General features: G+C 47.8%; 1 protein-coding gene across 1 annotated transcript in view; it reads right to left on the bottom strand.

Annotated features, from left to right (window-relative positions):
- Positions 1-20,260, bottom strand: part of dcc (DCC netrin 1 receptor) — a 111,378-nt gene that overhangs the window by 37,837 nt on the left and 53,281 nt on the right. The window contains exons 11-18 of the mRNA XM_077011378.1: positions 13,434-13,575; positions 10,816-10,926; positions 9,793-9,987; positions 5,771-5,866; positions 3,003-3,175; positions 2,589-2,727; positions 1,519-1,626; positions 292-486 (exon numbers count right to left, since the gene is read on the bottom strand). Coding sequence (XP_076867493.1) covers positions 292-486; positions 1,519-1,626; positions 2,589-2,727; positions 3,003-3,175; positions 5,771-5,866; positions 9,793-9,987; positions 10,816-10,926; positions 13,434-13,575 — 1,159 coding nt within the window. The remainder of the gene's footprint in view (positions 1-291; positions 487-1,518; positions 1,627-2,588; positions 2,728-3,002; positions 3,176-5,770; positions 5,867-9,792; positions 9,988-10,815; positions 10,927-13,433; positions 13,576-20,260) is intronic.

Here is a 20,260-nt window from a genome sequence, read left to right as displayed (position 1 = left end):
ATTTCAAAAACAGTGTCATGCGTATGGAAGATGTTGCACTGGTGTCTCTATTGTGGTACTGTGGGGTCAACGTGTGGGGTCAAGTTTCCAACCCTGGCAATGGGTGAGTGTGTTTCAGAGAAACAAATACAAGCTCGAATAAAACAGGTGGTGGGCGCAAGTAAGAAAAAAAGGCTTCTCTCCTTGAATCGCAGGGCAAAGGACTGTTAATTTACTGCGGTAGTAAAGCCAATCGGAGACAGTGTCATTGAGACGTTGGGCGGGAAGGCGTGAGGGTTGCGGTGTGGGCACCTTTGGTGGTCCTGTGCTCCACGGGGTCGGACAGGGGACCCACTCCCTTGGCATTCTTGGCCTGGATGCGGAAGTAGTAGATGGTGTCGAGGTTCAGATCCATCACCTGGTGGGTCAGCCTGTCCCCACTGATGGTCTCCATCACCCAGTCGTCTATGGGCATGTTCTTATCCAGCGTGTAGTAAACGATATAACCTGGGAGGTGCATAGAGAGGATGAGGAGGGAGAGATGGAGAGAGACAGACAGAGAAAGATGAGAGACAGATAACCAGACAGATATGCCCAGAGACTTCTGAGCTCTGTTTATCCTTCTGAAGTCATAATTAGTGCCTGTGATGATGAGAGAAGCTTGTTGCAGCACTGGTGGGACTCAAAGGTCACAGAAATAAGCAGAGAGAAAAAAAACAAACATTCAGACTATAGCATTTAATTGAATGTCAAACAGTGCAGATTTATAATTGCTGAGAGAATAGTCTATGACTTCAGAGGGTTGAATAGAGATTAGTATTTTCAGATGACCCCTAGCCTTCCTCGCCAGGTAAGTTATAAACCCAGAATGTGGAATATGTCATCCTGTAACTGGGCGGTTAGTGTGTGGTAGCCACGCCCCCCCCACCGACATGGTCTGGGATCTGCGGTGTGAGACTGTTTACACACCCACCTCAATGGCCCATTCATTCAGAATTCACTGTAAGTGCAGTTTACAGTTTATGAGCTCTATGCCTTGTGTTCGCTTGTGTACGCAATGAATTTCACCATTATGTAATGCCCCCAGCTCTGGAACTGACACACTCAGCATAATCATCGGTGTGTATACGTTTGTGTGTCGGCGTGTGTCTCCGTCTGAATGTGTGCGTCTGAGTCTATGTGAGTGTGCTTACGTCGGTTGTGTGAGCATCGTTGCATGAATGTGTATTAATCATGATTAATACTGTCTACACTCTGCTATGTATGTATGTATTCTATAAATATACAAAGTTATGAATACGAAAATGAACTCTGCTGGGCAGAGGGAATATAAAAGCTTCCTCTGGGTACCAGATTGGCTCAAAGTTGAATGCAGCCTAGATGAACCACACAGGACCAGCGCACCGTTCATAATAGAAACAGTAAAAACCTTTATCTACCATCTTCTGGGAACTCCCCCACTACGCAACACTGCGAGGTCAGGTATGAGTGGGCGTGGCTTATAGAGCATGCAGCAGGAAGCAGGAAGACCAGTCCTACCTGTGATCTTGCCGTTTGCTTCGAGGGGCGGCTGCCAACTTATGAGAATTGACCTGGGTCGACCCTCTCGGCCTATCACGGTCAGGTCCTTTGGGGCGGAGCTAGGCGCTAACCAATTGCGAAGAGTGATACACCAGAGTAGGAGAAGAAAAGGAAGATCAGTACAGAGGAATCTAGAACGTCAGCTACACGTCACACACGCACACACGGGGTGTGTTTCACCTTTCAGGTGCCGAGTCTGTAATCCCCCCCCCACACCTCCAGAACCCAGGGCTCTGAATTTCAGTCAAGAAGGGAAGCTGGTCTGAATTACAACAAAATGTGGAAATAAAGGCTGTGGCGGTTGCCGTGGGCACGGCCTAATGAGGCTTTGTATTAGAGCTGCGCTAAAGGGAAGAGTAAGCTGAGGTGGTACGTGGTGATGAGACGTAATGATGATGGAGTTTAAAAAACGCAGCAGAGATCATTGCTTGTTTAAGCAGCAGTGCACTGTGGGTAATGACCAGAAACACAGAGAGGGAGAGGCAGGGGTGGGGGGGCCTCCATTTATAAGGAAACACAAACAAAGTCACAAAGTAATGAGGGCCTGAACGTGTGGTACACACACCATGCTGAGAGAGTACGGAGCTTCAAACACCAAACCCCCCTCACGAGATGAAGACAGCACGCGCACACACACACACACACACACACACACACACACACAATCACACACTATACAGCAGATCAAGAAACAAGATCCACAATGAAACTGCACTTCACTCTCTTAACATAAAACACTGGCAGTGCTGCACACGCACACGCACACGCACACACACACACACACACACAGATTAAACACATCTGGCAGTGTTGCCTCCCCTTGAATCACACTCTCCTAATTTGAGGACATAACTGATGCTGGGTGGAGTCTGTGGCGGGGGTTAACGAGACGGTGCAGACACTGTCTGGGGGGACCAGGCGCAACACTTCAATTAATCACCACAAACACTGAGGAGGACCTGCAACCTTGAGCAACAAATGTACAAGTCTGAACACACACACACACAAACACAGACACTTGTGTGTACCTGCTTCATAGGTAGTAGCGTGAGCAGTCATACTCCAGGTGCTGGACTTGCGTCCTTTGGTAACCATGACAGCAAACTCATACATGGTGTTGGGTTTCAGACCAGTCACAGTGTGGCTCAACGTTGTGGTGTCTGCGGACTGAACACACACACACACACACACACACACACACACACACACACACACACACACACACACACACACACACACACACACACACAATTTAACATGTCTATATCACTTATAAACAGTGCTGTATTACTGATTGACCCCATCTATCTATCTATCTATCTATCTATCTATCTATCTATCTATCTATCTATCTATCTATCTATCTATCCATCCATCCATCCATCCATCCATCCATCCTTCCATCCATCCCTCTCTCCCTTCCTCCATCCACCCACCCTTACCTTAAACTTCCCACTGGTGGAGTGGCTGCTCTTCCACTTCACGGAGTAGTAGCGCGTCTCGCTGGTCTTCTGGCTCTTGCCCATGGAGTTGTCGGCCCAGCTGACCCGTACGGAGTCGGAGGAGAGAGCCACGGCCTGCACGCCTACAGGGGGGATCATGGGGGTGGACGAATCTGGCATGGGGGTGGGGAATTTATCAAAGAGATGGAACAAATCATCGTCTGATGGGTCGACGGGGTCTGAGGTCGCACGCGTCGCCACACACACACACACACACACACACACACACACACACACACACACACACATTCACAGGTAGGGAAAATCATGTTTTGTGCAAGCAAAGAACATGGGGCGAGTGTGCATGCGGTAGCCGTATGGGAATGGGGCAAGAAGGAGAAGAACAGAAAGAGGAGAAATGGAATGATAGAGGGAAAAAAGAGAAAAAGGATTCAGCTCCCTGTGCAGAATTAAACAGGCTTAGAGTCACACCAGAGCTACCGCACACACCTAGGGAGAACAGAGAAAAGACTGTTAGTCCACAAACCCACGACAAACTAATGCCAATCTTCATCATCCTCGTCTTCGCCGACGTCTTTCTCGGTCTTGCTGGTGCAAACACTTTGTGGTATCCGCAAACTTTATTACGGTTACAACTGACACACAAATCCGCAAAGCTGCTGCCCACCACGCATGGCGAATAAGGATCCTATAGGGCTGTTGTCAGCAGAATTGATGAGAGAGGAAAGCAGAGATGTGTCTCGGGGACGCTTCCGCGCTCCGCCTGCCTGACAAACAGATAAATGAAGGCTCGGCTCATACCCTGATATCTGCATCATCACTACAACCTGCAGATGCACCTCGGAATACTGATGGAGAATGGAGACAAAAGAGGGTGTGTGTGTGTGTGTGTGTGTGTAGTTCAGGAATGAGGAATGAGGAATGTGTACTGTGAGGTGGACGTAATGGGCAAAAGCTTTATTATCTGTATTTTCGCAGTCGAATTAGCAGCCTGCAGACAAGGTGTGTGTCTGTCTGTGTGTCTGTCTGTGTGTCTGTGTCTTAGGCAGTGGGGGAGACAGAAAAAAGAAAAAATGAAAAAGGGAGGAAATAAACCAAGATGCAGAACAGGAAATCGTAGAGGAGAGTGAGATGTCTTCTGTCTGTCCAAAACTAAAGATTAGTTGGATCAGACAGTAAAGGTAGATGCTGGTTCCTACTGCCTTCATACCTCCACCTCTGATCAGACCTGCTATAAACAGATTACATACCTCTACGTCTGATCAGACTCCCTTTAAACAGGTTTCATACCTCCACCTGTGATCAGACCTGCTATAAACAGATTACATACCTCTACTTCTGATCAGACTCCCTTTAAACAGGTTTCATACCTCCACCTGTGATCAGACCTGCTTTAAATGGGCTACATACCTCCACCTGTGATCAGACCCCCTTTAAAACAGGTTTCATACCTCCACCTCTGATCAGACCCCCTATTAACAGGTTACATACCTCCACCTCTGATCAGACCCCCTATTAACAGGTTACATAACTCCACCTCTGATCAGACCCCCTATTAACAGGTTTCATACCTCCACCGTTGCGTGGCCATTTGTTACAAGCTTCCTAAGCAGCAGGAGATGGGGCCAGTGCAGTAATCCTGATAAAATCCACTCGGAAGGTTCTGGACTGGAGGAATCATTGTAGGGGGTTTTACTGAAACACACTGAGCCCTGGAGTATCGGTGTGCTCTGAAGCATCTCCAAGGTAAGACTGCGCCCAGCGGACAGAGATGAACTGACAGCAGAACACTGAAGGGGATGAGGAAGTTGGACAGGAAGGGGCGTGTACTTCCTGTGGTGCCTTCCACAGCACTGCACACACACTCCTGTGCCACAGATGAACAGGGACAAGATTGTGAGCTGCAAGTAGCATTGGATCCTGACGTGTTTTGTGGGGTGTGTGTGTGTGTGTGTGTGTTAAAATGGGAACAGTCAACAAAATGAGAAAGAGCTAGCAGCGCTCTTCCGATCCCAACACAGCGCATCTCCGAGACGTGGAGGAGACGTGGAGGAGACGCGGAGGAGAAACATCACCAGCCTGACACTCCCGATTTAAGCACTTCTGTAGCCTCCACTGCCAAAGCTGAGCAGTAACACGGTTCCTGGCACTGAGGCTTTGATATGGAACAGAACTACTGTACGGGCAGATGAAAGACTGGAGAGACAGAGGGAGGGAAAAAGAGAGAGAGCGGAGAAGGAAGGAGAGAAAGAGACAGAGAGAGAGAAGAAAGGAGGAAAGAAAAGCTCTTGGTAAGTCTGGTGGGTCTGAGCAGTGTCTGAGCCGGGTGTGGGTCTGCTCCCAGGGCTCTGAGTTCAACCCAACAGAGCCTCACAGTACCTCACCCTCCACACACACACACACACACACACACACACACACACACACACACACACACACACACACACACACACACACGGAGGGGGTGAGGCACTCTACACTAGTCATTGGTGTGACCACAGTGCTGCAAAAACCTGATAATCATCTGTTGTGATGAGGCGGCAAGTTGAAACTACATCTCCATTTCGCAAATGAAACATCAAATATCAGTGCAGCAGGAAAACAGGAAGCTGGAGGACTCTGCTAGCGTCTCACAGGGTACGGGTCGGTCGTTTCCCGCTTGTGATCCGATGTCATTCATGATGGAGGTGATCATTTTTGCATATCGTGTCAATGACATGCACCGTAGCTCCTGGGACGTGACGTACCTGACATAGACCTGGTGACGGCGCTCTCGTACAGGGGCACGCCCTCTCCGGCGTTGTTGAAGGCCTTCAGAGAGATCACGTAGTGGGAGCTGGGCTCTGTGTTCAGAGAGAGAGAAAGGAGGAGGCAGAGAAAGAGAAGAAGAATGATGGAGAGAGAAAAGGGATGAGAGAGACAGACAGAGAGGGAGAGAGATGGAAAGGATGGCAGAGAGGAGATATGAAGACACATTTTAGTGCACAATAGCCCAGAAAAACCAGTACATCAACACGCTTTTGTTCTGGGAAAGAAGTTTTTGGGAGGATAAAAAAAATGGCTTCCCAGAATAAATCATCCAGTGGGAGAGAGAGAGGCAGAAGAACAACAAAGGCAGTGAGGAAGAGGAGGGAGTGCCAGAGGAAGACTGCTGGGTCAGTGGAGGCATTGCCAACACCCCCACCCCCCCACTCCACCCCCCCACACACCCTGCAGGGCTGCCATACCCGGGAGGCGGAGCTTTGCTCTCAGATGGGAGCTGTTGGTGGTGTGGATGGTGCGGTAGGTGCCGTAGGGCGCGGTGACCCCCCACTGATGGAGCAGGGTTTCCCCCCACAGATCAGCAGCGGGGAGGGGAGGCCCGTTCTAAGCACTCATTCCCCCCCCCCCACTGAGAGCACAGATCCCCACCCAGGCACGAGAAAGAAGGTTCTGCAGAACTGCTCAGTAATCAAGTACAACAGAACAGCTGCTGTGTGATTAGTCTTTAGTCTTACGGAGGCCTGACTGAACCGATATACACACACATTCATTTTCTCGGGCATGACTTACGTTGAGAAATTAGGTAAGCTGCAAACTTGTCAGTAGCACATATGTTGACGGTACTGTATACGTCTCGAGAACGTGGCTTCGGGCTTCGCTCTTGATGTGCTCGACTCGTGAGATTACGTTTGCGTATATGAAATCTCCAAACAAACCTCTTCTTGCTTTTTTTAAACCCATATTTTTAACAACAGTTTCCTTTCTTTTTTTCCAGACAGTCTTGGCTCAATATCGCTACCATGGCAACCTGAGGATTCTGTGTGAAATATTGATAAGGACATGGCCTTATGGGTTTTTTTCTGTCCCCCCCCACCTCCACTGCAATGATGTGGTAGGAAGAGGTCAAATCATCCCAGAGCAGGAAAGAGAGAGAGAGAGAGAGCGAGGAAGAGAGAGAGAGCGAGAGAGAGAGCGAGAGAGAGAGAGATATGAGCCCTGTACCCCAACACCCCCATTCTAACACACGTCAGCAATGATGTGGTAGGAAGAGGTCAAATCATCCCAGAGAAGGGGGGGGGGGGGGGAGAGAGAGAGAGAGAGAGGCAGAGAGAGAGAGGGAGAGCGAGGAGCCCTGTACCCCAACATCCCCATTCTAACACACGTCAGCCTTTTTCAGGGTTTAAGACGACCGTGCAGTTAACAAGCCCGTCAGAGAGCTGCCCAGCGCCACTGTCTCCATCCGTGATGACAAATAAGGGCTCATATTAAAAACAGCATTAATAAAATATTAGCATGCTGTAACACGGAGTGCATTCCTGTGTAAGCACGCGCAGGAAATCTTGGTGAAATTCATTAGCGATTCATTATCCCGGCGCCGACCGAGGTCTCGTTGGAATATTAAAAGTCTGCAGTTTGTTGGCGTCTCCTTTCAAATGCTAATGAAGGCAGGCCCGCTCAGATTGGATTTACACCTTGCTGCTTTCGTTGCCACGTTTATTCAATGTGTTGTCATGCTACTCAACACAACAAAAATTAAAGTATTTTAACACCAGAACCCCAACACATCAAGAAATCCAAGAACACTACAAGAAGAACATTTCTTGACAGCCAGCACTATTTTTTTATTAATAATGACATCTTTAAGGGGTCACCGAAAGGTCCGGGAAAATTACGGCACCCCTCTAATTTAGCAGTGAGACAGACGTTACATTAGCAGCAATCTATGCAGAGATAAACTGCACCTGATAATTTCCTTTATTGCCTTCTTAAAAGCTTAGCCACACACACACACACACACACACACACACACACACACAGTGTCTCAAATGGACAGTAAGGTTTACTTGTGGAGAAAATTAATTTCACAGAATCTCTCTGTACTGTGTTTCCAGTCTCTTCACACAAACCCCGAATCCTCCAAAAGAGTGACACACCAATCAAAGCTGTGATGACAAACGGCAGAGTGAGCACAGGCGGGAGTGAGCACAGGCGGGAGTGAGCACAGGGAATGTGGGCGGGGCCATCCTGTATGTGCTGAGCCAACTGAGGGCTCATTTGGTTCCTCACAATCACCTCTGAACATGCCTATTAGTTAGTAGAGACAAACGTATTTCCCCAGTCATCCTGCTATATTCGCTCCTACCACACCCACACACACCCACACACACACACACACACACACACACACACACACACATACACACACATACACACACATACACACACACACAACCAACCTGCGAGGGAGAGATAAAGTCAGCACAGACATATCCCATTAGCCTTTGCCGGAGGAGTGGGGTGTGTGTGCAGCGTGAATTAGACTTTTAGACACATTTAGAAAGACATTCCCTATACAGCCTTCCAGTTCAGTATAATCTTCCAGTCCAGTACTGCCCAGTCTGGTACCTCCCTCTGCTCCAATACAGCCTTCCAGTACAGATCAATCTAGTCCAACTCTCCTCTCTAGTACAGCCCTCCAATCTGATACCTCTCTCCTCTCTAGTACAGCCCTCCAGTCTGATACCTCCCTCCTCTCTAGTACAGCCCTCCAGTCTAAAAGCTCCCTCCTCTCTAGTACAGCCCTGCAGTCTGATACCTCCCTCCTCTCTAGTAGTCCTCCAGTCTGATACCTCCCTCCTCTCTAGTACAGCCCTCCAGTCTGATACCTCCCTCCTCTCTAGTACAGCCCTCCAGTCTGATACCTCCCTCCTCTCTAGTACAGCCCTCCAGTCTGATACATCCCTTCCTCTCTAGTACAGCCCTCCAGTCTGATACCTCCCTCCTCTCTAGTACAGCCCTCCAGTCAGATACATCCCTCCTCTCTAGTACAGCCCTCCAGTCTGATACCTCCCTCCTCTCTAGTACAGCCCCTCAGTCTGATACCTCCCTCCTCTCTAGTACAGCCCTCCAGTCTAAAACCTCCCTACTCTCTAGTACAGCCCTCCAGTCTGATACCTCTCTCCTCTATAGTACAGCCCTCCAGTCTGATACCTCCCTCCTCTCTAGTACAGCCCTCTAGTCTGATACATCCCCTCCTCTCTAGTACAGCCCTCCAGTCTGATACCTCCCTCCTCTCTAGTACAGCCCTCCAGTCAGATACATCCCTCCTCTCTAGTACAGCCCTCCAGTCTGATACCTCCCTCCTCTCTAGTACAGCCCCTCAGTCTGATACCTCCCTCCTCTCTAGTACAGCCCTCCAGTCTAAAACCTCCCTACTCTCTAGTACAGCCCTCCAGTCTGATACCTCTCTCCTCTATAGTACAGCCCTCCAGTCTGATACCTCCCTCCTCTCTAGTACAGCCCTCTAGTGTGACACCCCCCTCCTCTCTAGTACAGCCCTCTAGTCTGATACCCCCCTCCTCTCTAGTACAGCCCTCCAGTCTGATACCTCCCTCCTCTCTAGTACAGCCCTCCAGTCTGATACCTCCCCTCCTCTCTAATACAGCCCTCCAATCTGATACCTCACCTCCTCTCTAGTACAGCCCTCCAGTCTGATACCTCCCTCCTCTCTAGTACAGCCCTCCAGTCTGATACCTCCCTCCTCTCTAGTACAGCCCTCCAGTCTGATACCTCCCTCCTCTCTAGTACAGCCTTCCAGACTGATACCTCCCTCCTCTCTAGTACAGCCCCTCAGTCTGATACCTCCCTCATCTCTAGTACAGCCCTCCAGTCGGATACCTCCCCTCCTCTCTAGTACAGCCCTCCAGTCTGATACCTCCCTCCTCTCTAGTACAGCCCTCCAGTCTACCAGCCAACCCCCTCTCACCCAGCTATGACGTCCACTTACCCAGGTTCTCGATGGAATAGTAGCGCTGTTTGCTGTCCACCCGGACCGTCTCGGCATAGGGGCTGCCCACGCCGTAGCCGATGATGTAACCTCTCACCAGGATGTTGGGGTTGAGCGGGGGGGTCCAGCTCATGATGATACTGCTGGGTAAGGGCCGCACATGCAGGGAGCTGGGCTGGTTGGGCACCTGGCTCTCTGAAGCACAAACACAGCCACAGTCAGGCCACGCTTCACACCCCTCTTAAAGAAACTTTACACACTTTAGACTACTTGCATGAGAATAGACTATTAGACTTTTGCATGAAGATTTTTTATGTGAACACACATGAACACTGGGGTGTGGTATGTTAATCAGCTGGGGTGTGGTATGCAAATCAGCTGGATGTGGTATGTAAATTACCTGGGGGTGTGTTATGCAAATCAGCTGGGGGTGTGGCATACAAATAAGCTGTCTCGGACAGACACATCTATGAACGCCTGAGCCAAGGCAGCGGCTGAGAAGGTTTCCACCATCCGTTTAGCCGCTGTTGCTCACAGACCTGTCGCACGCACTTGACACTAAGCTCCCTGGAAGAGACCTGGCATCACAGCCTCACTGCTCCAGCCCTGACTACGGGAGCCCAGAGGGGCCCAGTGCGGTGGAGGACAGGACAGCCGCTGTGTGACGCTGGAAGAAAGCTTTGGCTTTTGCTCAGAGGCATCTTTAAACGCGGCCTCCTAGCATTAGCGCCGCTAGTGTAGTTGCTGTTTGTCCAAACGCACACACTGCCCAGGCTCCAGTGTAAATATGCTGCAGCGGCTGTTAGCATATAAATATTTAATGGTCTAAGATATTCTGTGAGCTGGGGAGTGGGGTTGATCTGCTAGGAGTCCACATAGCCTGGGGAGTAGACTGTCTGGGAGCTTAGCGCTGGAAACCTGGGATGTTTTCTCTGTGAGAGTTTGCGTATGTATGTATGTGTGTGTGTGTGTGTGTGTGTGTGTGTGTGTGTGTGTGTGTGTGTGTGTTGTAGTCTCACTCACCATCAAGGTCGTTTTCTGGTGTTTCGGCAGCGTACCACTCGCTACTAGGGCCTGTGCCGTTGGCTGTCATGGCGGCCACTTGGAAGCTGTATTGGCTGCCTTTTTCTAGCCCTGTAAAAAATAAGTGTGAAAATGAGAGACAGACAGAGAGAGAGAGAGAGAGAGAGAGAGAGAGAGAGAGAGAGAGAGAGAGAGAGAGAGAGAGAGAGAGAGAGACAGAGAGAGAGAGAAAGAGAGAGAGAGAGAGGTGAAAATGGATGACAGAGAGATAAAGAAACATGAGTGAGAGATTAGCATTTGGGATGGTAATTAGTAAACACCATCATTCAAGGCACCAAGGTAAACAAGGTCTCCGTGTCTCATCTAGACACATCAGTGTGCGTTTCCATCATCGACTTAGATACCAAACAGCAATTATTCTACCGGGGCACAGTTTCATTTGAATAGCCCAGAGTGTCAGGAATTAGCATAGCACGCACGAACGCTACCGTGAAATGAATCCCTTCGGAAATGGAAACTTAGCGAGATATCATCAAGGGAATAATGGAAATGAATATTATATTCATCCAAATTCAGGAACTCTATTCAAACAAACAGTGTGGCATCAGAATGAGCTCATGGGTGTCGGGGACGTTCACCCTCTCCGCACGCCCCTTCCAGCTACGTCTAAGACAACAAATCCTGTTTGTGCCTGGATGGTAAGGTCTGACCTCCTTAACATGCATTGAATTCTTTCTGAGAAGGGATAAAATGAGACAGGGTGGAAACCTGTCATATGTCATATTGACAGTATTAGGGTGGAATAAGAAAGTAAAGCTCTTAGACAGTTTTATTTTGGCAAAATTACATGTCAACAAACTGCCAGCTATATATATATATATATATATATATATATATATATATATATATATATATATATATATATATATATATCTCAGTAGCGAACCGTGAGCATTAAACCTGCGCCCGCTCCCATCCCCCCCAAAAAAAAATGTGTCTCCTCTCCTAACAGCAATAAAGAAATGCAATGCTTTAGAAATGCAATAAACAATAACATCTGTACTAGATAACTTCTTAAGCAGAATAAGGTTCCACAGCTCCGTGTTCCACGCACACGAGGGCATCAAACGAATGAATCGAACCTAGCTAGCGGTGGTACGCTAACGCTAGCTAGTGTCGCCACAGCGGGCAGAAATGATCATACAGTTAAGCCCACCCACTAAGAGGGAAGATATGATTGGTCAATTTTACTGTCATTGGAAACTGGTATTGCGCTGAATTATAACTGCCAGGTCCTCTGTAAATGAACAGCAGGCCCACCAATCAGCAACATTCTGCGGATGCATCACAGTCCTGATAGGGGGAGACACAGGCTCACAGGCTTCCACTTAACTTAATCCCTCCTTCCAACACAGATTGAATGGACACGGTTGAATAATTTATTTGCTTATATTTTGTAATTGTTTAGATTTCGATTGTCAAACTGTAAGTAGATAAAATAAAATTGGAAAATGATATTATATATATTTATGTTTTAGAATATTTTAGGCCCTCAGAGGGCGTAGAGGGCCCTGACGGCCCTCTAAAAACAACTTCAGTGGTATTCAGTAATGTTTTCCTCTGGTGTTCTTAATGAATGCTGTTAGCTCTGAAGGGATTTTTTTTCATAATCTTATTCAGAATCCCTTAAAGTTGGTGAACTCCTCGTTATTTTAGAAAATGTTCTAGAAAAGTCCAAATGAACGGTGCCGGGGGAGCTGTGACAGAAGAGCAGCGGTTTCTGCGGTTCACATCTGTTAATGTAATCTGAACCGGAGAGGTCTTATCAAACCCAGTTCTGGGCATCTGTTCTGATACACCTATGTTTCACTGTCACCTGAAAACACCCAGGGTTTGGCATATACTGAAAAAAACAAACAAGTGAACAAACAAACAATTCAAATCATCTTCAGTTGTCGCGTTTTGTCAAAGCTCTGTGTGGCTTTGAATGTGCTAAATGCCTGTGCACGTACACACGTAGGTATTTTGCTAAAGCTCGTGTGCACGTGCACACATAAGTATTTGCTAAAACCTTTTTTGCACATGCAGATATGAGCATACAAACGAGAAGCCGGATTTCTGTGTGTGTTCAACAGCTCAGTTTCCTTCCACCTGTGGAGCTCCTCAGGAGGTGAGACTCCCCCTTTCCTGCTGCTCTGGTGGACCGACACTGGATGTGGCTGTCGTTGAAACCCAGAGTGTACGTCTTTCTGGGCTGTGTTAGCGGCATGGCGGTTGAGCCGCAGGGGTGGTGTCAAATTGAGACATAAATAATGCAGGGCGGGGATACAGCAACATTAATTCCTGATGCATTTTGGGATTTAGTGTTCTCTTGAAATGATGACGCGTCAGCTAATCCTGGGTACTACTGCTTCTTCAAACAAAAGACTGCCTGTACTACCTCTGAAATGGGGAAAGCATACAGGGAAAAACTAATGCTAGCATATATGCTATATCAGGTGTTCTATAGAAGACAACTTGACCTCCAGTCATTTACTCCCCTTTCACTCATCATCACACTGCAACAGTGCGATGGAGGCGTTCGGCAGCTCCCTTGAGAAGACAGGACGGCCACTCACCAGTGAAGAGATACCACAGGTTGTTTGGCTCGATGGCCTCCTGGTCCCCACGACGGCCTGTTTTGCGGTAGCGGATCTTATAACCAGTGATGAAGCCATTCTGCGTGCTGGACGAGGGGGGCTGCCAGCTCACTTTGATACTCTGAAAAGCACGGAGAACACAAGTTTGCTGCAGTTAGAAACCATGGAGAACATGCGGTTGGACCTGTCAGAACCATGAAGAACACGCGATTGGACCTGTCAGAACCATGGAGAACACGCGGTTGGACCTGTCAGAACCATGAAGAACACGCGGTTGGAACTGTCAGAACCATGAAGAACACGCGGTTGGAACTGTCAGAACCATGGAGAACACGCGGTTGGACCTGTCAAAACCATGAAGACCACGCGGTTGGACCTGTCAAAACCATGAAGACCACACGGTTGGACCTGTCAGAACCATGAAGACCACACGGTTGGACCCGTCAGAACCATGAAGAACATGCGGTTGGAACTGTGCTGAAACCACCTGGCATTAAAACATGAGCAGGATAGGTGCTACTTTAATGACACACTGTGTTTTCTTTAATTACCTTAATTTCTTCTCATATCTGTTATTTTGGTGCACACAAATGCCCAAACTGTCACCTGTATGTTCCCAGCAAAATAATCCACACACTGCCTGGGATTATCCTCAAAATGCCGTTATAAAGTCACAAAGGAATTGTCACTTGTTATACCCATGGCAAATGGAGGAATAAACACATGAACATATCATTTCACTGTCAGCAACAAACAAGCAAAAAACAAGCATTTTGCTAACAGCCAAGTACTTTAAAAATTTGACTGAATCTCTGACACATTCAAGCAAACCTCGGATAATGGCAGTCCGTCTAAAACGAAACAATGCAACAGTGTGAGCTCTCCAGAACATGACAGCACATCGTTTTTGCGCATTTTGCTCTTTTCTGTCTCTCTGGAAGGGAGATGTTTTTGCAGTCTTGGCATATGTAAACGCAGTGCCCCGGTACAATACGTGTTCCGTTCTTACTGCAGTCTTGGCATATGTAAACGCAGTGCCCCGGTACAATACGTGTTCCGTTCTTACTGCAATCTTGTCATATGTAAATGCTCTTCCCCGCTGTTCGTTACGTTCTCACGGCCATCTTGGCATACGTAAAGGCAGCGCTCTGCTTTTTGTTGTGTTCGTACCGCAATCTCTGAGAACATAAATGCCCCGCCCAGCCATTCGTTGCGCAAATAACACTTTGCATTCTGGATGTGTTTGGCAATTATGACTGCAAAAAAAGCATTTATAATTGCTCACCAAAGCAGAGGAGGAAATTAATTGTTGTGACAGGATCTTTAGCACGGGCACAACAACCGCAACCATGCGGAACCAGCACTTCATTTATGCAAAAGATCAGCATGTAAACAAAGTCCCATCTCTCTCTCTTTTTCATCCTCTTTTCCTCTCCTCCTCTCTTCTTCTCTTGCTCTTTCCCCTTTCCTATGCAGTGTTCTCTAACAATAGACGGCATGTCGATTCTCAGCATTGTTTTTCCCATGGTCCCCGTGAACACAGCCGACCCCTTCTCCACCGTCACCTCGGCGATGCCTCAGCCAATCGCACGTCTAAGTGGTTGCGTTGGAGAATCAAGTGTGCACTCTTCTCCTGAGTGCTAGGGCCAGCTGTGTGGATGAGGCCTCCATATCCCAAACAGGTGTCGCCTCCATCGCCTAAAACAGGTGGTGCTGGCATGGAACCTGGGAAAGGGCTGTCACAATGGGAACTGCCTACAAATACACTTGGACAGAGTCCTGACGAAAACATCTTTTGCACGGCTGTATCAGTAGGGTGTGACGGAGCTACAACTCGATTAGCTGGGGCAGACCAGTCCCAATATAATGGTTGGGAAAAAAAGGTGACAGTATCACTGTAGAGGAGAGGAGACATGCATGGGTGAGCTGGAGTACTGAATGGCTTCTGAACTTAGGAGAACCCTTCCCCCAAGAGGGCGGAGTTAGGTGTATAAAAATAAAGGTAGAGAATGAATAAACATGGCGGAATAAGGGTACAGTTTCAGGCATGGGAATTCTCCACAACTTCAGCTATTCTATAACTTAATTTGGTACAAGAATGCCATCATATGAAATGACGGGTACATTGACTCAGTAGCAGTTGGCATTAATGCCAGCTGCTAAGTGTAGGGGGGAGGTGGTGGCCTGGCCATCTGTGGAGGACGGGCTAGGGGCTCAGAAACCCTGTTAACATGCAAATAAACCAATTAAAATTCATGCCATGCTGTTGCCAAACACGTCGAGTACATCCCGGTTGTAGTCGAACCTTCCCGGCCTCTCTCGCCGTTTGGCTTCTGCTAGTATTATTCCATGAAAACATGGCTAGCTACCCATATTCATCCCATTTTCAAGTGAGTAAATTTATCCTCAGGGTTCAGGTGTGCATTCTCTGGCCCAGAAGATGTATCTGTGTATGGGCAGTCTGATGCAGTGGCTAGCTAGCTCATTCATTAGCTAAAACAGGAGTTACTCATTCTGTTAGCGTAGTAAGCTCGGCCTGTCGATGAGAATGAATTCATTAACATTTGCTGGCACCTGTTTCGGGTGTGTATTCTTAATTGATTACTGCAGGTCAGAGAAGCATGTGCGTGTGAGTTTGTGTGTGCATGAACACGTGTGTGTGCGCGTGTGACAGAGAGAGAGAGAGGAGTGGGAGCCATTAAAGTAGAAACTGAGTGTCATTTTGGCTACGTCGTCTTGCTAATTACCCCATGTATAACAGGGCAAATCGGCTTGGAACAATGTGGTCACATTCTCTCTTGGCAGGTCAGCAGAGAGAGAGAGAGAGAGAGAGAGAGAGAGAGAGAGAGAGAGAGAGAGAGAGAGAGAGAGAGAGAGAGAGAGAGAGAGAGAGAGAGAGAGAGAAATGGAGCAAAGAGAGATAGAGAAACAGGAAGAATGACAGAGAGGGAGAAGCCAAGGGGCATGGTGAACAGAAGAGCAGGGCTGGGACTGAGAAATGATGTCTGGAATTTGAATAGGTCTAGTTTTAACAAGCTCTTTCTGGTGTACTCTTCATCGTGTTGAAAGTGGTGAGGAGATGCTGCTCCCGTGGAGGAGTGAGAGTCCCGTGGAGGAGTGAGAGTCCCGTGGAGGAGTGAGAGTCCCGTGGAGGAGTGAGAGTCCCGTGGAGGAGTCAGAGTCCCGTGGAGGAGTCAGAGTCCCGTGGAGGAGTCAGAGTCCCGTGGAGGAGTCCACAGATGGCGACTTCCTCTTCTTTTTAAAATAGCTTTTCTCTAAAGTTTCACTGAATTTCTCTGCTAGACCAGCAGATGTCTGTGATACTGTCAGAATGAGCTAAGCAGAGTTGACTGCTGTCAAAATCCTTTTTGAGTTCATTCATCATCCACCAGCCACCCTCCCTCCCCAAACCCCACATTTTATTCGGACTCAAATCTGAAGACTGTGGAGCAACACAGATGCATAAAATATGGTTTTACATGGCAATATGAAACCTCAACATCTTAAGGAATCAGAGTTGTACTATAGAGAGTAAAAGACTTCTGCGAAATTCTTGTCCAGAACACCATGAACATAGGTTGGTATTAAGTCCTAAAATAGACTCACTGTTGCTATAGAAGGTTCTGGGTTCAGCCTGATCCTCAAAGCTCCTGAACACCAGGTGTGTGGACTACTGCACTCACAGTGCACATAGCTGGGGGTCAGATTAGGGTCGGGGTTGGGTTTATGGTTAGGATTAGAGGTGCCATCAACCACAACGCCCCCTGGTTCTCTGTAGTGACTGCCCCTCAGGGATCTCCATAAGCACCATGACGTGCCCCACACTGGCGTGTGACATTTGATGTTCGGTGATGGATTCGACAGCTAAAAAAATTATTTTCCCACGTGCAAAGTTTTATGCAGCTGTTAACACACCTCACTTTGATTTGATTGTGAGGATTTTTAGAGGCTGCTACACATGCTTGTTTGGCATGTTAGTGGTGTGTGTACGAACTGCCTCTGTCCAGTGTCTCAACTTAGCTCTGAATCTCTCTCTCACTGTCTGATGTTCACATGTTTCTGTTTCTCTACGATTCCTTGCAGGCATCTGTACAGCCAGCTAAATTCCTGAACTAGCTCGCTAGCTAACGGATTTACCTCATTTACCTCATTATTAAGAGTTGAGAGAATATATAACATTTCATAATGCATGTTCCTACTGCCAAAGGAGTTAGTTTATCCACATACCAGAAACAGCTTTTCCTGCGAATTTTTGGTCTACTTACCATAAAACACATTTAGCATTATACAGCAGCAAAATACTAAAACAGCACAACACCCAGGACAAAAATCATGGCCAATAAAATCCTAGAGGTTGGGTCATTATGCCAAATATCAAATGATGCTATAGATGCTCTGAACAGATATTGTAATACATGTATTGATATTATAAACTTGCACAGATGATGATCATTGTGTTATATCCGCCCTATACAATTAAAAATTATTATAATATAAAGATATTGCCCAGAATAAACTTAATCTGAAATGACATGAGACATGAAATCTGAAACTGTCTCAGAGGGACTAGCAGAAAGCCTGAAACATGAATTAATATTTTAGCTTTCCTTCAGACCACTCCAGTTTTTAGCATGTTTTTTCATCCAGGACTGTAACTGAAATCTCTATTGACAAGCAAATTTGACACTGCAACCAAGCAATTACCTCAGTCTCTCTGGACCCTGACTCTATCAGTACCCCTACTGACAATCTAAGAGTGAATGTGTGTGTCTGTGTATTTTATGTTTGTTTGAAGCCACACTAAATTCTTACACACAGACACAAACAAGCAAACAACCCCCCCCCCCCCCCCCCCCCCAGCCCTAAATGGAAGAACGATCTTTGAACGAATCCTCTTTTTCTGAGGTCAAATTAAGTGACAGTCGCATGAAACACTCCAGTCTCTTCAAACCACATTCAAGCATGAAGCCTTTCCACACAGCTCACGCTGACTTCACACGCCCAGTGAAAAAAACAAAACAAAAAAAAACCCGCCAGCACTCAAATCCTGACCTTCTCCTCCTCCTCCTCCTCCTCCGAGAGCATTTCTTTTTCTCCTCTTTGCCTGCGCTCTCTTGTTCTCTCGCTTACGGGCCAAATTAATAACTCGATGGAGCTCGGCTCTGCAGTGGAGGGAGGCAAAGCGGAACCCCTGGAACGCTTCAGTTTGTCAGAGCTTTCAACCTGCAATCAATAAAGTGTGTGAGGGAGAGACGGGTGTGGGCGGAGGCACGGGCACGCCGGCTGATGGATGTGCAGGTTGGAGGTGGGAGCTGATGGATGTGGATGGAGCCAGGAGATGGAGCCATGCTTTATGCTGCCTTTTGCTTCGCTGCTTCACTGATTCCTTTTCCAAACCAGAACATCAGTGTTACAGATCTGCCGTCATCCATAAAAGCTAGACACGAGGCGCTAAAAATTAGCTTAGCAGGACACGCCAGCGTTTTGTACGCATGTTCGATTTAAGTGGATGGACGTTAGCACAGTCTGGGGATTTGAATTTGGGGACCTTTGAGAGCAGCTTTAATGCCCTCAAAAGACTTAGCATTGCTCTACATGGCTCCTTTGGGTCTGAGCATTGCTCTACATGGCTCCAGTTACACCTGACCATCAGTCGGACAGTATGTCTCCCCCAAACGCTCCAACCTGCCCGGACGTCTCCGAGTCGCACCAAAGCAATACAGGTCATGGCACATGGGGCTGATGAAAAAAAGCATGCTAACCACTCTTAAATGGATGGTGGTTGAACCTATCGCTCCTGCAGGAGTGATGACCGGTGAGACTCTGAGATATTATGGATGTGGTCATTTGTGATACAGCAGGCCACGCTCTCCTGCCTCTGCCCTGCACCCTGTGTTGTTTCATAGGAGCGGCCCGGTTTGATTGGGTCTATTAATAACCTCCCGCCTAGGTAGCGCATGATTCACAAATAGACACTTCCATTTTCACGTGAAAAATGAAAAGGTTTTCTTTCCGAAGTCAAGCCTTCCCTAAGCATGATGTACAGTCCGGGCCTGCTGAACGGGTGAAATGGGCCCGTGAAACAGGGCTCGTTGGGTGTGCAAACAAATTCGCTCTATTTTCACCAGTCTTCTTTTCCCCAACCTCGCCGCCCGCTCCGATGATGGTGCCCCCAAAATCAAAAGCAGATGGCTTACAAGTCACTTTTCTCCACCTGCGCTTTCGAACGTCACCGCTGGACAATCTGCGTACGGCAGGCCTCCATTGTGGGGTGCTGAGAGAGGGAGAGGGAAGGGCTGTATGTGTGTGTGTGTGTGTGTGTGTGTGTGTGTTCACCCACAGCATGCTACCAGAGACAATGAAAGGCAGTTTCCTCTCATAAGCCAGCCTTTATCTGCGGAACTCAGACAGAACGCCCTCAATGAGGCCCGAGTGGCCCATGGAGCATCGTACTCCCCCCCCGACATGCACAGGGAGCCTAGTGCCCTAGATGGAGGGAGGGAGGGAGTAAAGGAGGGAGGGAGATTTAGAGCACAAGCCCAGCACGGTTCTAGTCTAATCCTGCAGCAACAGTGACGGAATTAATCCAATCCACATAGCCTGCACAAGCAGGGTTAACTGTAACAGGGTTAACTGTAACAGGGTTAACTGTATTGTTCTCCATTGCTGAGAGAGGCTGAGAAAGAGAGAATGACAGAGACACAGAGAGAGACACAGAGAGAGAGAGAGAGAGAGAGAGAGAGAGAGAGAGAGAGAGAGAGAGATGGAGGAATCATGAATTTTCTGGATTTGCAGAACGTGACGCT

This window comes from Brachyhypopomus gauderio, chromosome 7 (assembly GCF_052324685.1).
Source record: "Brachyhypopomus gauderio isolate BG-103 chromosome 7, BGAUD_0.2, whole genome shotgun sequence".
In the NCBI taxonomy this organism is placed as follows: domain Eukaryota; kingdom Metazoa; phylum Chordata; class Actinopteri; order Gymnotiformes; family Hypopomidae; genus Brachyhypopomus; species Brachyhypopomus gauderio.
The sequence above is the reverse complement of the archived record's forward strand: the minus strand, read 5'-3'. Positions and strand labels throughout refer to the sequence as shown.